This window comes from Pterocles gutturalis, unplaced genomic scaffold (assembly GCF_000699245.1).
Source record: "Pterocles gutturalis isolate BGI_N339 unplaced genomic scaffold, ASM69924v1 scaffold2211, whole genome shotgun sequence".
Classification (NCBI taxonomy): domain Eukaryota; kingdom Metazoa; phylum Chordata; class Aves; order Pterocliformes; family Pteroclidae; genus Pterocles; species Pterocles gutturalis.
The window spans coordinates 40,487-61,498 of NW_010099953.1; the positions used below are offsets into that span (position 1 = coordinate 40,487).

Here is a 21,012-nt window from a genome sequence, read left to right on the forward strand (position 1 = left end):
GCCTGGACATATATGTGAGGAAAACAATCTGAAATACATGATGCTTAACAGAGTCTGTGTAATATGTACATTGTGTTGTCAACATATTCCATGAGCTTTGAATAAATCACTGTATTTAGCTGCTTTGCTGTAAATAAAAGGCACAAGTGAAAAACAAGTACAGGTTATGTGTACAAATTAAAGGAGTTACCTCAAGTCACAAACTGTCCACTTCAGTGGAATAGCTGACACAAAATTTGGCTTTCTTTTGATTTAATATAGATTTATCCTTGATTGTGTTCTTAACAATGAGGAATTTTGAAATGTAGAAAAAAATTATCCTGGCATTTAGGCTGCAAGTGCCAAAAAATAAAAAATATTATGAAACTTTGCTCTGTATTAGCATTACAGAAATAAACTTGCGTCAACAACACTTTATGTTTTGTGCTTTTCTAACCAAAGCTAGCTGAGTAGTCTTGAGCCTAGTCTTGGGTTCCTCTGCTCTTGAAAGAGAAAGGTTACCCTGTGAGAGAAACTACTCAGCATAGGAACTTAATTTAGATGCATTCTGGATTTGCTGCATCTACAACACTGGATTTATATTTGTTATGTTTAATTAGTTATGTATTCTTATGCAAATTTTTCTACCAATCCATTTCTAGGAATTATGTAGGATTATTTCAGCAGTGCCTGAATGGCACTGGAAAGGGGCACATGGTTGCAGCTTTAGCATTCTAGATACTGACTCCAGGGTGACTGATCTCTCCTCTGCCAGCCCTTTCTCAGGGTCATGAGGAGTGTCAAACGTTCTTCTCACTTGTTAGCTGTTTTGAAGCCTGTCTACTTAGAGTTTCAAAGCCCTGTCTACATTTAGTCTTCCTGGCATTAAGTATATTGGGTCAGAGGTGAAAAACTTGCACTTTAGTTGATCCTGTCAGCAAAATCCCTGATGTTGACCCATTTATGCTAACAGAGGCGCTTTCCCTGTTTAAGTACATCCTGTCAGTATATGGCACATCTGTACTAGCATGAGCTGGAGAAGCTATGCAGTGTTGACAGGGCCTAGATGCAATTGTGATTACTCCTTGGATGTTAACTAAGGTTTTTAAAGTAACTTTCACTGTGTTTGACAAATCTGGTGCTTTGTTCTGAATTTAGTACCTTAGAATTTTAAAATGTTAAAATAACCATTCCAAAAAGAACATTTATTGACAAAAGTTGATGTTGATCTGTTGATGTTGCTTAGGCTGCATAAACTCTTGGAAATGGCTTGAAATTTTGGATCTTACATTTGGGCCTGGCTCTTTTCCTCCTCTTTGTAGGAAGGTATGGTACGATGTGATACAGCTGTGGGAACACCAGACTATATCTCTCCTGAAGTATTGAAGTCCCAGGGTGGTGATGGTTACTATGGGCGAGAATGCGACTGGTGGTCAGTTGGAGTCTTTTTGTATGAGATGCTTGTAGGTGAGTAGTAGGATAATTGGAATTGACTGCACTACTTACTTAACTAGACACTATGTTAAAATCACTGTTGTTTTTAACTGTTTAATTTACTACTCTTCTGACATAAGCTGTGGTTTACTGATTGTGGTATTTGCAGAATATGTTTGAGAAATATTCTGGCACAGTTCTCAAACATTTGTCCTTGCTCCTTGTTTACGTAGTTGCTTACATTGTTGCATGGGTAGTTCAAATATTATAAATCAAAGCTGCAATACTCTTGCTCTGCTTTTTAATTTTTGCATTTTTGCTTTTTCAGGTGATACACCTTTTTATGCAGATTCTTTGGTTGGAACATACAGTAAGATTATGAACCATAAGAACTCCCTTACTTTCCCTGATGACAATGAGATTTCTAAAGAGGCAAAAAACCTTATTTGTGCCTTTTTAACTGATAGGTAAGATTTAAACTTTATTCAAAATGAAAGTAGGCCTTTGTTAAGAGAATTTCTTCTCATGTTGAAAGAACATATATATATGTTTTATGTGGGTTTCTAAACTGCTCAACAGAAGTGAGTATTTGGGGGAGGAGTCGCCAGTGGTTGCTGCTGCTCTTTATGGTAGTAGCACATATATTGGGGGAAGGGAAGTGCTGCTTCTATAGGTAAATCTACCTTATAAATTTAGTTTGAGTAGGAACTGTTACTCTGTAGTAACAGCTACTGTTACCTTGGTCTGTGTTGCACAGTGTTGAGGGGCATGCAAGAAATTCCTTTTAGATGAAGCTAAAGCAAAAGATGAATTTCAGGAGTGCCCCTAATGCACTCCCAGCTCTTAGTGGGCATTCAGGATCAGAGTAGAGTCATCTGAAAGGAAGCCCATCTGAAATGTGGGTGTTAGGTCTGTTTCACTTTGTGAGTACACTCCTGTTGTACCCACAGTACTTATTAATTTAAGTATAACCTTTGCTTGAGATCTGGTGCTATGAAGGAGGGGGGCTGCTGCGCTTGCTGGACTGCATGGGGTTCAAACGATAGCATGAACTCCTGGAAGAAAGTGAAACCTAGCTGCTGCTTGGCAGCTGCCTAGCTAGTCCATGATGGTGAGAACAGTAGTAGCAGGACTTCTTATGGACCAGACGTAAAACCTGTTCTGAAATGTAGCTGCTGTGCTTCTATACATATCTTCATAAGAAAACTTTGAGATATGTCTATTTCTTACCTTAGTTTGAGAGGTAATTTTTTGTCTTTGTTGTTAGATTATGCCTTAGAATGAGTCTTTTCTTCAGAATAATTTACGTAATCTTCCATGCTTAACCAAAACGCTCTTTAACAGGGAAGTGAGGCTAGGACGAAATGGCGTAGAAGAAATTAAACGGCACCTTTTCTTCAAAAATGATCAATGGGCTTGGGAAACTCTCAGAGACAGTAAGTATAATGCTTTTCTCAGAGACAGTGATCTGTCTTACTTATGTGTTGTGTTAGCAAAAGTACTGCCATATTTATTTTTAATGGAATTTAAAGTTTTATTTACTCTGTACAAAGGAAAGAGATTTCGTAGACACCAAAGAGAAATTTCTGTGCCCTCCCCTTCCCCCCCAAATTCTTGATTGTGTCACTGGAGTAATACAATGATCATTATCATCCTGTTTGGCTTTTTTTTCTAGCTGTAGCACCAGTTGTGCCTGACTTAAGTAGTGACATTGACACTAGTAATTTTGATGATCTGGAAGAAGACAAAGGAGAGGAAGAAACATTTCCCATACCAAAAGCATTTGTGGGCAACCAGCTTCCTTTTGTAGGATTTACATACTACAGCAACCGTCGGTATGTATGCAGAAAGCAAGCTAATAGTGTATTCTTTCGTCAACACTGTTCTTGACTCTTACCCACCTTTTCAGATTCTTATTAATGATTAAAAATCCTTGTAAATTATACTCTTTTGACACTTCAATAATGATTACCAGTGCTGCTAGTCATGAGTAGCTTAAAATATCACACTGAATTTGTGAATGTATTATTCTGCATCAAGACTCTTATATAGTGTTGCTGCAGAAGCTAAGCAAGAAAAATCCACTGGTGCCGCTACTAAGCAGAGCTGCCTGCAGAGCACTGAATTATATAAGTAGAGTCATGGATCACGGTTACGAATGTCACTTTGTTTTACTGTGAATTACTGTTCCTGAGCTGTATATGAAGATTCCATACATCAGTATTTTAGCATGTGAAAAATTAAACCTTGGCTTACTAGAAATAAAATATTTTCTACTTGCCTCTTACCTGCTTCATGATTTTTCTTTTGTTTTTTCCAAAGTACTCATCTAGCACAGAGGGAGATTGTGATGCTCTACAGTTTTTGCTGTTGCTTAAAAGACTTTAAATTACATCAGTTAAATTTATATTAATTCATACTTTCAACAGTTATTATTATTGTATTATGGGTAGCTATATCTACATTCAAAAATCTCGGTAACTTTTTCTTACTTTGAAGTCTGTTTTTAATTGTGGTGGATGTCAGTCAGGCTTAAAATGGGCTAGACTATGTCAGATAGAGACTATTAATTTTAATAGCATTTCTGGATAGGAAAGCCTTAAAGGAAATAAATCTGGTTTTCGTCCTTGGATAGAAGAGGAGCCACTTTTCCAAGCCTGTGGTGAAATTCTTTCCATCTCTGCAAAGAGTTGGATTTATTGTTGCTTTCTGCATCACAAGGCATAGAAGGACTTGCAAGCTTTGCATACAGTTTGTGTGAGTTCAGCAGTTCAGGAATTTCACCTACTGTTCTGATTTTAGTCTATAATTTTAAAAAGTCTTAATTTTGCCTTGCAGGAAGATATTGGAATGCATTAACAAGAAGGTGAAGTAGCATACAGAAGCTTCTTAATAGCAGAATTTGTTTTTTCCTCCTCTCCCTTCTTAGGGGACAGCGGCTGGTATTTAGAGAACTAAGTGGCTGTGTTTTGCTGTCATTGAATAAATCTGCTGCTAAATACTATCACAACTTTGTAGGCTTACTAGAACTGAAATGCTGTCCTGTAATCCTAATTTTTATTCCCTTTTAGTATTGAAAAGAGTTCAAACATAAAAAAACCTGTGTATTTAGAAAAAAGTTGCACATTTATCTCCTTCCTTCCTTCAGTTTCATCTTATTTAAAGAAATGGAAATCCAGGGAAATGATGTGACTTTGGTCTTCAAAGGAAGCGGTACAATCTTTTAGTATAGAATACTTTCTACAGCTGTAATCTCTTTGAATTGTAAACTAGGAAATATAGTTGTTTATTATTGAACTTCACCTATCACCTTTTGGAATACTATGTGAGAATACTTTGCAGCCCTGTCTGGCTTGTGTGTTCTCTTCTGGATTCTCATGGAGCTGGTGCTGTGCCTGTTTAAATATCATAGTCTTACTGCTCAACAGCCCTGGTGTGCAAAATGTGGTGGCTTCTTGTACTCAAGACTGCAAGCCCCTTTCTGTAGGAAATTGTTCCATTTCTTCTTTGTTATCGGATTGTCTGAAAGCAGTCTTGATGTTTAATTTGACCATGGCTTTGGAGATGTCTTTGATTCAGTGTTTGATCTTTTGGAGAGTTTTTTGTATGTGTGAAAATATGCATGTGAAACAAAAAAGAGGATGTGTCCATCTTCCTCAGTTTATGTGTTGGAGAGTTGCACCTCACATAATCTGATGCGGTTAGAGATTATTTACTCTCTCTAGATCAGTTATTGGGCCAAGAATATCACATCAAATACCAAAGGCATTTGAAGATAGTAATTTGTATTTATTTACATGACTTTTCAGAATAATGACAAATAGAATTCTGTGGTATTTTTAGAAAATACTTACGTAAAATAAGAATACTGGCTTCAGGGCAAAACTCTTGTGTGTGGAACTCTTAGTAACTTTGTTGGAAGTTACACAATCTCTGCAGAATTCGCTTCATTGCTGTTACTTGCTGCATAAGTGCCTGAGTAAATATTTATGGGATGAAAGCCAGTGAGAGTGTTGTAACCATGGAAAGCAAAGATTTTTTAAATGGCTATTAAAAAAAAGAAAAGTGGTTGTATTAGTATTTGGCAGAAATCCTTTTTTCTGGAGGTCTTCTACTGCACCTTTCTATTTTACCCTTTACAATAAATTATGTGAGTTTTTCAATTAGATGTGCTTAAATCTTAAAGTATAATAAATACAGAAATGAAAAAATCTGATTATGTTACTATTTGGTTATTCACATTTTGGAGCAAGAAATCTGAAGGTTATGTTTTAGGATTATTGTATTCTATTTTTTTTTAACCTTGCTTTTAAACAACTCTTAAAATTAAACTTTTTAAATGTTCTTACAGGTATTTAGCTGTCTCTGCTGAAAATTCCAATGATAACAGAACAGGCTCCAGTGTGGATAAAAGTGTGGTATGTATCTCTGATCTTCAGCTTTGTTGGATTCTAGCAAAGAATCTACTGCATGTATGGGAATAAACTGTTTGAATTATAAATGTCTCCAGTTATTTTAGTGCTTGGAATATGGGAAATCAATGCATACATTTATTTATGCATAACCTGCATATTAAAGTTATTGGAAAAGCAGAATTTCAGTTCTTCTTATAACATTGGTTTTCCTGAATTGGGATAAAATAGCTGAAACTGCACTCTTTTTGTGGAACTGGCTTCACAGTTTTTATCTTTAGAAATACCAAAGTGTTTGTGCAGTAATTTTAGAGTGCCTTATCGATCCCAGGTGTATGCTGGCTTTGTGGCAGTCATGGAGTCTGGACATGAGTGTGACAGGAAGCCTGGGCTTTCCAGCAACCTGCCAGTTTAACACTGGAGCTGGACTTCCTGCCAGCTAAGTGGGAGGTGGTGGACAATGTACCAAGCTTGGGTATTCTGCTCCTTCCCAAGAGTGCCCTGCAAGCTACTGGGAATTGGGGCAATGAGGATCTGGATTTATAAAGCAGTTTACCTAGCAAAAAATGTTCAGGAATTCTTTCAGTTACTGCTTCCCAAGCTTCTTGGCAGTCAGGTTGCCAGGAAGGTATACTGAGGTGTTGGAAACAAGGCCTGCTTGGATTCTGTGTAAGTTCATAGAATCATAGAATCACAGAATGGCCTGGGTTGAAAAGGACCATAGTGATCATCTAGTTTCAACCCCCCCACCATATGCAGGGCTGCCAATCACTAAACCAGGCTGCTCAGAGCCACATCCAGCCTGGCCTTGAATGCCTCCAGGGATGGGGCATCCACGACCTCCCTGGGCAACCTGTTCCAGTGTGCCACCACCCTTTGGGTGAAAAACTTTATTCTAATCTCTAACCTAAACCTCCCCTGTCTTAGTTTAAAACCATTCCCCCTTGTCCTATCACTATCCACCCTGGTAAACAGTCGCTCCCCCTCCTGTTTACAGGCTCCTTTCAAGTACTGGAAGGCCGCAATGAGGTCTCCCCGGAGCCTTCTCTTCTCCAAGCTAAACAAGCCCAGTTCCCTCAACCTTTCCTCATAGGAGAGGTGCTCCAGCCCTCTGATCATCTTTGTGGCCCTCCTCTGCACCCGCTCCAAGAGCTCCACGTCCTTCCTGTGCTGGGGCCCCAGGCCTGGACACAGTACTGCAGATGGGGCCTCACAAGAGCCGAGTAGAGGGGCACAATCACCTCCCTCTCCCTGCTGGCCACCCCTTTTTTAATGCAGCCCAAAACACAGTTGGCTTTGTGGGCTGCAAGCAGGCACTACCGGCTCATATCCAGTTCTGGTGTAAATCAAGCTATTCTCTTAGCATGTTTTGATATTCTACAGATTACATTTTTCTGGAAGAAAATACTATCAAAAAATTGATAATTAATACAAAGAGAAAGCTTCTTGGCTCTGACTATGATTTGCTTTGTTAGTATTTTGTTCTGTTATGTTTTCCAAGTAGAAGAGAAGCAGATGTCGATGCATGTTCCCTTTTACATTTGCAATATAAAGGTTTTAATGGTATATGGTATTGCCCAGAGAAAATTTGTAAAGGGCAGGAGAGCTGATTATGTACTTTGTCGGGCTAACTGAAATTATTAAGCATTGAAGTGTCTTGATTTTTTTGTTTGTTGATGTGTTCTGTATTTTTTTTTCCTCAAACATTTGGCTGTTGATATGGTAAAATTAAAAAAGAGCCAGACTTTCAGATATTTGCAGATACTTAGAGCTTTGTGCTGGCCTTTGGTTGACTTTGAAGAGAGTTACTGAATGGGCTTGGGATAATTAGTGGGATACAGGCACCTGCATCTAGTTAAAGATCCCTCCAAGAGTCCTGTCTGTAGTGTGAGGTATATTTGAATATCTTGTGATTTTAACAGTTTTGGGAGGTGAAGCTCTGGAAAAGGATATGAGTGATATATAGAGGCTTAAATAAATGTTAAGTCTTTACTGCAAGATACTTTTACCCCACAGTTCTTTCTCAGCTGTTTCTCTTTCGTTACATGCTGCAATGAAAACGGTAATGTTGACACATGGTTAGCAAATTAGTTTTGGAAATATAACACAAGATGTTGCCTGGTCTATATACATTTTGGCATGGTACTGAGTGTTTTCTGGGAGGGACTGAATGCCAGAAATTTCCAAGAAATTAATTGCGTTTTTCAAGTTTGTGAAACAGAATTAGGCCATGAAGTTGGAGAGATATGGGAGTCAATGTCCTTGAACTGAATTTCAAACCTCTTTGAAGGTCTAATTATTTACATTGGTTTAGTGCCACCGTAACCATCTGATATTAAGAGGAGATTGGCAGACTCTTTTTGCACTAGGTCTTTGGTTTTCTTCATTGTTCAGAGTGCAGAACCAGATGCACTGATTTTTTTAAAAAAAGTATGGCAGTTCCAGAGGGATTTTTTTGTGGCTTCTCTGCTGTAGGCAGGCTTTTCCATATTCTTTTCCTCCTCCGCCTCCTACTCAAAATGGAAACTGAGAACAAACTAAAACATACAGGAATGCTTTTCTACTGAGTTAATTGTAACTCAGGATTTGCTTAAGGTATTATTTAGTCTTTTGATATCAGATTGTGCAAAACTTCTTTGGAAGCATGTTGCCTTGTACTAATGTAGTTAGACTGCTCAGCAAGCTTAGATAGGCCCCTTGGGGTACAGCACTATAAAAGCATCCAGAGGCAGAAAGAAGCAACAGGAGGCAATAGAGGTCCAAACTAGTAGGAGTTAGTACAGAAATGCCTTGGTTGCCAGATATCTTTTTGGACCTGTTCCTCATCCATCCCATGTAGTTCCTTTATGCAGCCTGTCTTGAAGGGCTATAAAATGAGTAAGCAAGAAATGGAAGAGCAATTATGTTGAAACTTCTTCATCCTTTATTTTTGCACGTGAGCTGTGATCCCTTTCTGCTAAAGTGAGAGCTAGCCTTTGCTTTATTTCTCAGTGGTTCATACTAAGGAGATATATGTGTTGTGTACTGGTCCTCCTTCGTTTTTCCTCAAAGTTTAGATTTAGAGACCATCTCTGTGGTTTTTGACTGCAACCACTGTCTCATCCACATGGCGTTATGTCGTATGTCACACCAGTAATTGGTTTTCCAGAGCTGTTCTGTTAAGTGCTGAGAAGTCTATTTCTTCCAGTATTTCCTTGCTCTCTCAATGCTTTGTGATAGGTAGTGGTAAATATATAGAATAGAGTGATGAATATATAAAATACATAGTTTCTGGTTAGTCCTCAGTCACCATGTCTGTGTTCTTCCTCTGAAAACTTCAGAGCTGTTAAGAATGTGCAAGAAAAAAAAAGGAGAAAATGAGAAAGGGTCTCCAGTTCTTGAGAGGACTTGAGTGCTCCGTGCTTTATTTCTTACTACAGCGGGAAGGAGAACAGATTGAAAGTAGCAAGTAAGAAAAATGCCTGTCTAGAAGTACGCAAAAATAATCTCACCTGTAACTTTCTCATTTAATATGGATAAAGCATGCCATATTGTCTCCAAACTGAAATCTTAGTTTGGGACTGTACAGAGGGCAGTTGTTGTTGAGAATACTTGTTGCTATCAAGAAAGAATGGAGACAAGTGTAATTTGTCTCCTTTTCTTGATCTTAATGAGCAGTTCGAGTTTCTCTATGCACATTTTGTGGGAAAAGGGGGAAAAAAGGGAGAGGCAGATGTAGGAGGAACTGTTCTCTTGCTCCTTTTTCTGGGATGATTGTGCAAAAGGAGTCAGGCAATTGTCAGAGTTTTTGAAGTTAGAAAAAGAACAAGAAAGCAGAGTCAGAATGACTTGAATATGCTGCTTTAAAGAGAGTCTAGGCCAGGACTGTAATTCTGAGAGTGTTGAGGGAATTGTGGGAAGGCTAAATAAGGCTGAAATCCTGACAAGATCGGCGAAAAGGTTTAAAAGGGTGTATAAGCACGGGCTTGATTCTATGAGCTTTGTCAAAGTTGACACCATCTTGTTGTTAATTGAGGATTTTGCTGATGTCGGAATGGGATTATTGTGCACAGAGATCCAGTAGAAGGTAGATATTGAATTTCTGAATTTATCTTGCTGGGAAATGGTACATACTATACAGTAATGTTCCATATTAACATCTGAAGCTTGTTACTATTTTCAAACCATAGTACAGTCCTAGCTGTAAAAATTACTTCTGCCTAAACAGATGTTAAGAGCATTTTCTCTGCATTGCTAATAACTGACAGGCCTGGTTCTGCTTCCTGAACTTGTTGAGAGCTTGAAGATGCGTTACAAAATACATGTGGTAGTTCATGCTACAAAAAGAAATTTTGAGACTAATTAAAATGCTTTATTTTATCTTTAATCTGATTCTGAAGATACTTAAAACAAGGAGGATTTGACTTAGCTTAGCCCTGTGAATTTTGAGGGAACTATTCAGAACCCTAAAATTTTATGTGCATGCAAACGATAAAACTGCATAATATTAAAAAGTTGTTTCTTGTAACTAACTTTTTTAGAATTTTTTTGAGGGGATCACATTTTAATAAGGTAAAAATGTAGTGTTTAGATAGAAGTGAGTAAGCTGTGATACAACATAAGCAGCACTGAATATTCTGAGATACTTTTTTGAAGTTTTAAAATTTAATGCATGTTCTTTCATGTAAAAATATATATTTAAAGCTGGAAAATATGCAGAAGATGATCTATGATTTGGAAGAACAATTACATAATGAAATGCAGTTGAAAGATGAAATGGAGCAAAAGTGCAGGTGAGACTTTGAACTTTAATTGTTTACATAATTGAAATACATCTAGCACTTCAGTTCTGTATTACTGCTTTAGGGATTACCAGAATAACATTAAGAATGGTACTGTAGTTCTGCAGTGGAGTTCCAGGCACAGATTTTAGTAATTCTAAAACAATATTTGAATGGTTTCTTTGACTATAGTATAGAGAAAATGTTTTGTTTTCATTGGCACCTGTATAACACACATTCTTTCTGAACACTTGAATGTTTGAGTTTGCACATTATTTCTGAATGCAGATGTTTTATTGAACTGAGGTACACAATGATCATGCTGATTTTTAAAAAAACATTAAGTGTTGTATATAAGGCATATATTGGGCTGTGAAAATTAGCTATCTGGTTTCTTAATACATGGTACTTGTTGGAAAACCACATTCCTTCTTTTTTCCTGTGACTGACAGATAAGAACAACTATTTGCTTTCTAAAGTCTTGTTTCTACCATGTTGAAGTAGCTGTGTGAGACTTCACCTATTTCATGCAGCTACACTTACAAACAAACCGTTGGGATTATTCTTTTCTGATAATCGGAAATTTTTACTCAGATTAATGCAAATTAATTTCCTCTTCAGTTAGCTTCTCCTTTTGAAGTCTTTTCCTGAAGGCCTAAATAAAGCTGGGAGGCAACACTAGGTATAGGATACAGGAAGAATTTAGGCGTGTGAGTTAGGACCACAGTGTGTAGCTGTGCAAGGTAGCCATAATGGTCTGGTGGGAATTTAAACTGTGTGACATTGTTGCTTACTTAAACACAACTTCACTGTTCGTGTGTTTGGATTGCTTTCCACAAGCAGGATGAGGATGTACATCTTCCTGCAGTACTACTGAAATTGCCAGAGCACAACACTGCGCCTTCTGATATGTCATACCACTTGCTGCAGTTACTAGATAGCATATATTGCTGTAACTGCTCCTTATTGTACCTGCCAGGTAACATTGCCTGAGCCCTTTTTGTTGTCCCTCTCAAGAGGGATAGCTAGCTACAGAAATGCAATGGATGTGTCAATGTTATTGCCAGTTAACTGAGGTTTTACTTAACCTCATGCTCTCTATAGTACTATGTTCTAATTTTGCAACAACAACATTGCTTCAACAGAGAGACTTTTAAATAATATTATTCAAATATCTTTATCCAGAGTAGGGAGCTGTCTACTGTTGAATTAATGAACCATTTTAGATATTTGGAAAGTTCACAGCTAGAGGAAGTTTTAGCAGTTCACCCCGTGGTATTCTAATTTTAATGATAGGCTGTTGTGTACATACCCTTTTCACATTTGCAGATTAAGGGAGAAAACGTGACACCTAAAGTTTTCCGTATATAATCTGCAGCAAAGTTGTTAAATGCTCAACAATATATTTTACAAATTATTTCCAGTGATTGATTGTGTTCTTCAATTTCAAATGTTCACTACAAAATAGCATTAGCCAAAAATATAAATGTTCTTTTTAATAATGGTCCCAAATTATTTCACTAGAAAAACACTATGTATAATGTATTCTTCTCAAACATTACTTAAATGTTTTTATTTTATTTTTAGATCTTCAAACATAAAGCTAGACAAGATAATGAAAGAACTGGATGAAGAGGTATTTTTTTTTTCCTCACTGAAGCCTTCTTAGTTGGGTAAAGAACGTGGATAGTACTTTCATTATTTTGGATATTTCTTTTATGACTAAAAAGATCATTCTGAGTTTAAATTTGAGACCGAACAATCACGTTTCAATATGTAGCATTGGGAGATATTTTTTTTTGTGCACATTTTCAAAAACTAACTTTCTGCAAGTCACGCTTAATTCTGTTTCCTCTGCTAAATGTTTTGCTTAGTCTTGCTCATCACAATTTCTCTGAAGCTTATAAAAATCAGTTACTCTAAAAATCAATGTACAGATGATTTTCTGTTGAGTCCTTATGTTGTCTCTTAATAATGATTGCAATAGTGATGTACATACAATCATGTTAACATTAGCTTTTCTAGTAATTTTGTAAATTTGTCATGTAGAAGTTAAAAAAGCTATCTTTTCTGAAAACCTTTTCAAGGAAGCCAGAAACTCACTCATTGGAAATGATGCGTCAGTTTCCTTGATTAATTAGTTGCAGAGATACTGGTTTAGGGATCATTCCTTATAATGTAAATAGAAATTACCAATGCTTCTAATTTAGGGAAATCAAAGAAAGAACTTGGAATCAACAGTGTCTCAGATTGAGAAGGAAAAGATGGTATTGCAACATAAGATAAATGACTACCAACGAAAAATTGAACAAGAGAGTGAAAAAAGACGGAATGTGGAAAATGAAGGTATGCCATGTTGTCCAAACGTTGACACTGATGACATGTATGATGTGTTTTTGGGAATAATTTACTACCTCAGCTGTGCTACACAGCTTTAAAGAGATCTTTTCAAATAATGAACACAAATTTTGAGTTTGTGTTCTTATTAAAACTCAAAAATAATATTTTTGTCCTATTTTCAAATTCTGTTCTCTACAGTGTGCATTGTTTTGCAAACACAGAATTTGACATAAAAATGTATATAAGAAGCAAAAAGTCAATGAAATTATATGTCAAGAATTTATTTGAGCGTGTTTGTATAAAAAAAAAAAAACCCTAAGGATTTTCTAAATCTGATGTATTAACGGTGTAATTTCTCTTTAGTGTCCACACTAAAAGATCAGTTGGAAGACTTGAAAAAGATCAGCCAGCATTCACAAATTACGAATGAGAAGATAACACACTTACAGAAACAAGTATGTTGCTTCTGTTCATTGTCCTCAGTATTTCTTAGATTTGAGAAGCAGTACTGAGCATTCAGATATAACAAAACTGTTATATATATGCTTATAATGTTTATATTGGAGAATCTTGTGTTTTATTTTAACAGCTAGAAGAAGCAAATGATTTGCTGAGGACAGAATCAGATACAGCAGCAAGACTGAGGAAGAGTAACACAGAAATGAGCAAGTCATTAAGTCAGGTAGAATCACTGAATAGAGAACTGCAGGAAAGGTGCAGAGTTCTAGAAAGCACAAAACTGCAGGTGGAGAAAGATTATTACCAACTGCAAGCAGCTTTGGAGTCGGAACGAAGGGACAGAAGTCATGGATCTGAAATGATTGGAGAACTACAGGGTAATTATTCTGTATTTATACTTTACCAAAAAAGTTGTGATAACCCTGCTTTATTAAACAAAGTACACTTACATAAAGGGAGGAAAGCCAACCTGCAAACCAAGTGTGACTTAATAGAACAATTTCTGAAGACTGGATCTTGCTTCCTCATCATGTCTGAGTGGCTCTTGGGAGTGAGACTATCAGAATCAAAGACTTGGGAAACCACTGACTGTAAGTCTATGGGGCTGTCCTGACTAACAGTCTGAGTCCAGTGGTACAAAAATATGAAAAGCTGATAAAGCACTAGAGAAGACACAACAATCTGGCTTACTGTCTTGGTGCAGTAGCCAAGTTGACGTACCCTACATTTTCTCTTCTTTCATTTGTGCAGAAAGCTATTTTGTTGTTAAATTGCATTTGTTTTCTTTTATGATGCTTCTACATTATAAGCAAAATGAAGAGCATAGTAAGGGATGCAGATGTTGAATGCCTTTTTCAGGAAGCTTGGAACTTTTTACCATTTGTGCTTCTGATTCTTCATACTAGAAGCTATTCAGATGCATTAGTTCATGACTGTGCCTATGTTAATGGATACTGCCTCTTAACTTGTCATTTTAAACCATCTATCTGCAGTATTGAAAATAATTTTCCATGAGGCACAATCTTTTGTTGAGGACTTTTGGGTGGTTCTGGTTTTGTTTGGTTGTTTGTTTTTTTAAGGTAAACTTTGCTAGCACAAAGAAAGAACTATCAAGAATCAAGTTGCCTGTTTACTGTTTCAGTCAAATGATTGTGAAGTTCCTCTGAAATGACTGAGTGTAGTTTGATCCAGTCTGTTGTTAATTGAAAGCAGGAGGTACAAATGGCATGAGAAGACTGTTCTGTGCACTTCAAAATGTGTTTTTGACCACATCCAATTCAGCAGCCTGCAGGAAAAGGATATTTTTCTGAAGGGTTAAGGTGCTTTGCTGGTGTACACCCTAATAGTTTTATGAAATTCAAAAATTCATACAGCTGGTTTTATGAGGAAAGCATGAGATTTAGGAAGATTTTCTCTTCTTCCATCTCATAGTTTCTTACGTATTGCCAGGATGTCTCTTTATACTTAAAAACTAAGTGAAGCAGACTGTACTGTAGACAGATGTATTTGAATAGATGGGGAGGCACTCTTTATCAGGGAGTGTAGTGAGAGGACAAGGGGTAATGGGTATAAGCTGAAAGAGGGCAGATTTAGACTAGACATTAGGAAGAAATTTTTCACTGTGAGGGTGGTGAGACACTGGAACAGGTTGCCCAGGGAAGCTGTGGATGCCCCATCCCTGGAGGTGTTCAAGGCCAGGCTGGATGAGGCTTTGAGCAACCTGGTCTAGTGGAGGGTGTCGCTGCCCTTGGGACATCTTGGAACAGTGCCTTCCAACCCCAGCCATACTGTGATTCTACTTAGTGTTTAGTATAAACTTTTGATGCCACGCAGGGTCTTGTAGAAGATGCCGTGGGGGACAGGGAGTAGTTCCTCTCTCCATAGCAGAGCACTTGAGTCACAGTTAGGTGAATACATATTTTATTAGTACCTGTAGATCCATTTGAAACTGACTTCTGCATAATGTGCCTTATCTACATATTAGTGGAGTTAACATCAGAAAAGGTGTTTGTTGCATAGCACAGTAGAACTTGGAATAATGGAAGAAATTTTGCATATTAGTTACTGGGAGTGGTAGAAGGCATTTACCAAGTTTTGCATGTGATTGTTTTTTGTGAATTTTTACTAGTGGCATGCATAAGGAGTGGCTGAAAAGATGTTTCCTTTACAATGTACAGCCTTTGCGTATCTGAAATATTTGAAGGTGTAAATATTTTAGGGGCCCAGAAATCAATAAAGGTTGAAAAGCCTATTGATCTAAGTTGAGTAACTAATATTGAATGATATTTCATTTCTTATGGCAGTTCGAATTACGACTTTACAAGAAGAAGTAAAAAACGTTAAAAACAATCTCGAAAGAGTGGAAGCGGAAAGAAAACAAGCACAAGATATGCTTAATCATTCAGAAAAGGTGTGGTAAAATGATGTTGAGGCTAATGTTCTTTGTCAGCTTTTGAATATATAATCAAGTAGTATTTATTGCTGTTACTAAGTCTTGTGTTCTTTCTCTAAATCAGTCTTGTGTTAAAATGATTTAATATCGGTAGTTTACAATCTCATCAGGATGCTAAGTCTCACAAGTCCTCAGGTAGTTCTTTCTTGTAGCTTTGGGCGTAAAATTCATGTTTGTCATTCACTGTCACTGGTTCCAGGATCCAACCCTTCTGCCAGTAGCAAGTAGTTCTTGTTTTGCCTGCCTAACTATTGCTGCAGATACTTGCCTTCTGAAAATCTATGAATTGAACTTCTTAATTTGGCTGGATCAGTGCCAGACCTTTTGATTAACTTTGGAGCTGAACCATTCCAATTGTTTTCCTCCCTCCTTCCCTCCTTATGGTAGCGGCATGTTCCCCTAACATCTCTGATCCCTGCCCCAAGATAGAGAAACAAGTAAAGAAGAGTAAAAGGAAATCCTGCACCCTTTTCCTAGAGAGGCTGCATAGTTAGCTCTATGTTTTGAGGTGAGGTAAAGGCTTGCTACTACCTATGAGGGAAGGTGCAAGCAGTTACTGTTCTCATTTGGTGTTAAGTGAAGCAGTGATTGAAAGGCAAGTCCCAGTCTCTCAAAGCTCATCTCCAGTGCTTGTTTCATGAGTTACTGTTAATGGCTGGCAATTCCAACAATGAAATAACAGAATTGCATCCAGGTAACAATAATTCAAATTCCTCTGTGCTCTACTGTTGTTGGTGGATTAGTTGTATGTTTCCAATTTAGGTGACTACTAATTACTCAAGAAGTTTCCATTATCTTGCAAATTTATAGACTACTGAAAAAAGTTAATGATGTTTTCTCTGGAGTGCTGAGTACAGTTTTTGTCTGTTACCATTCTTTATTAAGCATAACAAATAACAAACATCATCAAATAACATTGTTCTTCATAACAAGAAGTTAACACTAAAAAAGGGAAGAAAGCAAATGTCATTCCCTCAGATATTATAGAAATAATATAGAAAGCTGGTAACTTTTTTGTCTTATCTTTAGGAAAAGAACAATTTAGAGATAGATTTGAACTACAAACTCAAATCATTACAAGACCGGTTAGAACAGGAAGTAAATGAGCACAAAGTGACTAAAGCTCGGTTAACTGACAAACATCAGTCAATAGAAGAGGCAAGATCAGTTGCAATGTGTGGTAAGTGTTTCTTGCAAGTTTCAGGTAAATACATAATAAAAGGTATTTTGATTATGATATCTTAAAACACATTGTCTTACAATGTAGTATTCTTATACAAGTGTTTAATCCCTTGTATAAAGAAAATGCATATTAAAATTTTAAAACATGCATAATAAAAAATACACTTTTAAGTTTATTTTCTCTTAACATGGTGCTTGCACCATAAAAATGACATAGTTTCTTAATGTTTTGAATATCTTACTGTGTTCGCAATTCAAAGCCTTCCTTGGTTTCTAAAATGCTACTGAATCTTGACATTCTGGCTAATGCTAAAGAGAGTTGAAAGAATGCATTATCAAGACAGATGGCTTAGCACATTCATTCCTGTGTAACTGCATTAAAAATGTCAGTGTTGTATTAAGCTTGTCTCAAGTGTTGAAATTTCTTTTATAGATACATTTCCATGAATCAAGCATGTGTCTTGATATCTTAATTGAATACATCAGGTTTTCTTTGTGAAGGTCATTGGTACCTGCATATGTAGTTTGTAACTTTTCAAAAAGCTAACATGAATGGTAGCATTTCTTTTCTTTCCCCCACCTATCCATTCATGGAAATGAAACTTTGACTTTATTTCATAATGATTACTTCAAGAATCTTCACTTCTAAATGTCTTTCGCTATTTATCTTTAGTTGTCATGATAATTTTCCAGTGTTTTGAATGCAAATTGGAATTGTTTCCTTTACAGTGTTTCTTGTAATAATGCCAGGAAGTTTTTACTGAGTAATCAGTCCATCTCACATCAGAAGAGCTTAAATAGCTGAACAAAATGGTCTGAAAAATATTAGGATATTTAAGACTGTGTTTACAAAAGCATTATTGCAGATGCTACATATTCGTTTTTGTTGTTTTTCTTTCGTTAATCTTATTTAGAAATGGAAAAAAAAGTAAAGGAAGAAAGGGCAGCTAGAGAAAAGGCAGAAAATCGAATAGTTCAAGCTGAAAAACAGTGTTCCATGCTGGACTTTGACCTGAAGCAATCTCAGCAGAAACTGGAACACCTTCTTGAGCAAAAGGAAAGACTGGAAGATGAAGTAAGTAAAATGTCCATCACTAACAAATTTCTATCTAAATAAGAAATTATAGTTGCATTGAGAAGTAGAAAATTAAATTCACTTACACTGAGCGCCTTGTATAACACACATCTCAGTAGAACTGAAGACAGTTGTTGGCCTAAATGCTGTTGGGTAATTTCTGCTTGTTTCTTAGCTCTTGGACGCCTTACATATTTGAACCCTTAATTTAATATAATGCTTTTTTGTGTGTTTCCTTTTCTTTTTTTAAAGGAAAACTTGCTTGTGAATTTGTGTACTCTGATTGGTTTGCAGTTCTGAGGTTGCATTCTCCAGAAAAGCATTTGTTCAAGGAAACGCAATTAGAATATTGAGTGTGAAAACTAGGTACTAAGAATAATAGTTTCATTCTTACTTTTTCTTTACAGTACTCGGGGAATGAAGGTTATAACACCTTTCTTAGGGGTCGTGATTTAGTTTTTATGTAGCTGGTAGGCTGTATTTTTTTCTAGGGTGAGGAGTTTCCTCAAAGAGGTTTGCAGGACCTTTCAGCAGATAATTTAGGTTTCTTCTATTGTTGCCTTTAATATAAGATAAAACACATTTGGGACTTGGAAATAAGCTAAGTACAGGGAAGCCTTATCATCATGCAGCGTCATATCAGTACGTTGTGTAAGGACAGCAGCTTTCTGTAAGATTATTGCACTGAAGTGTTTGGAGATTTAGGAATATTTTTACACATTGTACAATGTGTAACATCTATGCAATGGTGTTTGACATAAAATAATCCATATATGAAACACTTTCAAGAACATGCAATTGGTTATTCAGCAAACACTCCTAAATTGAACTATTTCTTATTTAGGTAAAGAATCTAACACTTCAGTTAGAACAAGAGACGAATAAGAGAATAATGGCACAGAATGAATTAAAGGCACAGGCTTTTGAAGCAGATAACTTGAAGGGTTCTGAGAAGCAGCTAAAACAGGAAATCAATACGTTGTTGGAAGCAAAGAGATTACTGGAATTTGAGTTGGCTCAACTTGCTAAGTAAGTAAAAATCTGAAGTAAAATGGAAAAAGTTGCTTAATTACATGGACTGTTTTGCATGTTCCTATTAGTGAAAAAAGTTCTCTGGTGCATAGGCATTTTTTCTTAAATGAAAATATTTTTAGCTGCATGTTATGATTTCTGTATGTAGTCTTCAGTGTTGGAATATTTTTGTTATGAGCTATGATGCAGAACAATTCTTGGCTCATCATTCTATGTTAAGGCATATATACCACTTTTATTTTGGTGAGTTCTTAATGATTCACTGCAATATGACTTATTAAATCATATCGGACTTTTGGTTTTACTACATGGGAGTTAGTAGCTTTTTTCTCTTTTAACTACCTGATTCTTTTTTCTTAGCATTTATTAAGCTGGCTGAAGAAATTTTTCATTAATTAGGCTTCTATCATCAGGGTAGAATAAAGAATGTAATTAAATCAGAATTTTAGAATATAGCAAAGTGTTGGTCTTTTTGAAATAAGATGTGTGTAACTGTAAGATATTCGTTGGATGCTGGTTAGAAATAGTCTGTCAGTTGTTAGTAGCTGAATTTTTATGTTTTCCTGTTTTATTCCTTCAAAGACAGTACAGAGGAAATGAAGGTCAAATGCGTGAGCTTCAGGATCAGCTTGAAGCTGAGCAGTATTTTTCGGTAAGACTTGTAAAGAATTGTGAGTGCTACATTTTGACATGAAGTCATTAAACAGTGAGTAGTCTGACATAGTACAATTTTTAAAATGTAAATAACAACTTGGCGTAAATCAGCAATTCACAAAATCCTGCTTGAAATACAATCAATGAACAAAAAAATTAAAGAATCTTAGACTGTCTGTTTAATATATTGCTTTGTAGTTGTTTGTCAAATTGTATATGTTACATTGAGTGACCCTTATTGAGTTACTCATCAGAGTATTTCTTATCTTGAGGCTTTCTGACATAATTGCAGACTTTGTAGAGAGTTCAAAATCTCCATACTTACTGGAATATATTCCATGCTATGGATCTACCAAAAGTATATTTGAGAACCATAGATTCAGTAGGATTCTGCATGTATTCCTCATCCTTTTAAAAGAGACCTTCTCTGCACCCAAGTTCCTCCCTGAAGAGCTTTATTCAGTACTCCAGGTAGCTAAATTGTGTATTTCATAGATTTAGTTTGATCTGTTTCATTTCTGTGACGAGAAACAATAGCATGAGATGCTCTATAATGCCTGAACTTCAAATACATTTGCAAGTATGGACAGTTTAATTTCACTTTGGGAAGTACTTTTTAAATTTGCTTCTGCCTTGGAGGGGTAGTAAAAAATTTTGTGTTTTACTAAACTCCATATGACTGTAATTTGATGATGTGTTACAGATTTTTGTGCATTTCTCCATAATGTACTGCTAATAAGAAGACCCATAGAATTGTGTTTCATTTACAGTTTTCTCTTTTTTCACTAGCGTGTAGTTTAAATGAGACATTCATCATTCAGTCTGAATATTTAGCAAAAGTACTTTACTGTAGAAGGTCAAATTTTAACTTTCAGAATTGCTGGTCGTGGTAATAACGTTATTGTAATTCAGAACTGAAGTCGTCCATGTAAATCAGACCTCTGTTGAATCAATTATTAAGACAAAGTCAGTCTGTGCACAGAAAATCTTACAGTCTAAGAGAAAAAATACATGGATGCAAATAGAATAAAACAGGTGGAAGCATAGGACACTATTAGGCTTATTTACTAACATTTTGAGTCAAGAGGATGCAGTTTTGTCCTGTTGTCTCCAAGAGACCTGCTCAGCTGTGTCCTAGTGCCTTCCTTCCCTTTTGTCAGCAGGTGTGCTTATACAACTATGTAGGAAACCAGACAAGAAAATTGAAAAATAACCTGGTCACATCAGTTCCCT

General features: G+C 36.4%; 1 protein-coding gene across 1 annotated transcript in view; it reads left to right on the plus strand.

The window, feature by feature from the left end:
• Window positions 1-21,012, plus strand: part of ROCK1 (Rho-associated, coiled-coil containing protein kinase 1) — a 56,485-nt gene that overhangs the window by 10,232 nt on the left and 25,241 nt on the right. Inside the window, exons 6-20 of the mRNA XM_010077685.1 lie at window positions 1,302-1,446; window positions 1,742-1,880; window positions 2,758-2,849; window positions 3,089-3,248; window positions 5,765-5,831; window positions 10,509-10,597; window positions 12,173-12,221; window positions 12,796-12,931; window positions 13,289-13,380; window positions 13,515-13,761; window positions 15,688-15,794; window positions 16,866-17,016; window positions 17,933-18,093; window positions 18,938-19,122; window positions 19,708-19,777. Of these exons, the coding sequence (XP_010075987.1) occupies window positions 1,302-1,446; window positions 1,742-1,880; window positions 2,758-2,849; window positions 3,089-3,248; window positions 5,765-5,831; window positions 10,509-10,597; window positions 12,173-12,221; window positions 12,796-12,931; window positions 13,289-13,380; window positions 13,515-13,761; window positions 15,688-15,794; window positions 16,866-17,016; window positions 17,933-18,093; window positions 18,938-19,122; window positions 19,708-19,777 (1,890 nt within the window). The remainder of the gene's footprint in view (window positions 1-1,301; window positions 1,447-1,741; window positions 1,881-2,757; window positions 2,850-3,088; window positions 3,249-5,764; window positions 5,832-10,508; window positions 10,598-12,172; window positions 12,222-12,795; window positions 12,932-13,288; window positions 13,381-13,514; window positions 13,762-15,687; window positions 15,795-16,865; window positions 17,017-17,932; window positions 18,094-18,937; window positions 19,123-19,707; window positions 19,778-21,012) is intronic.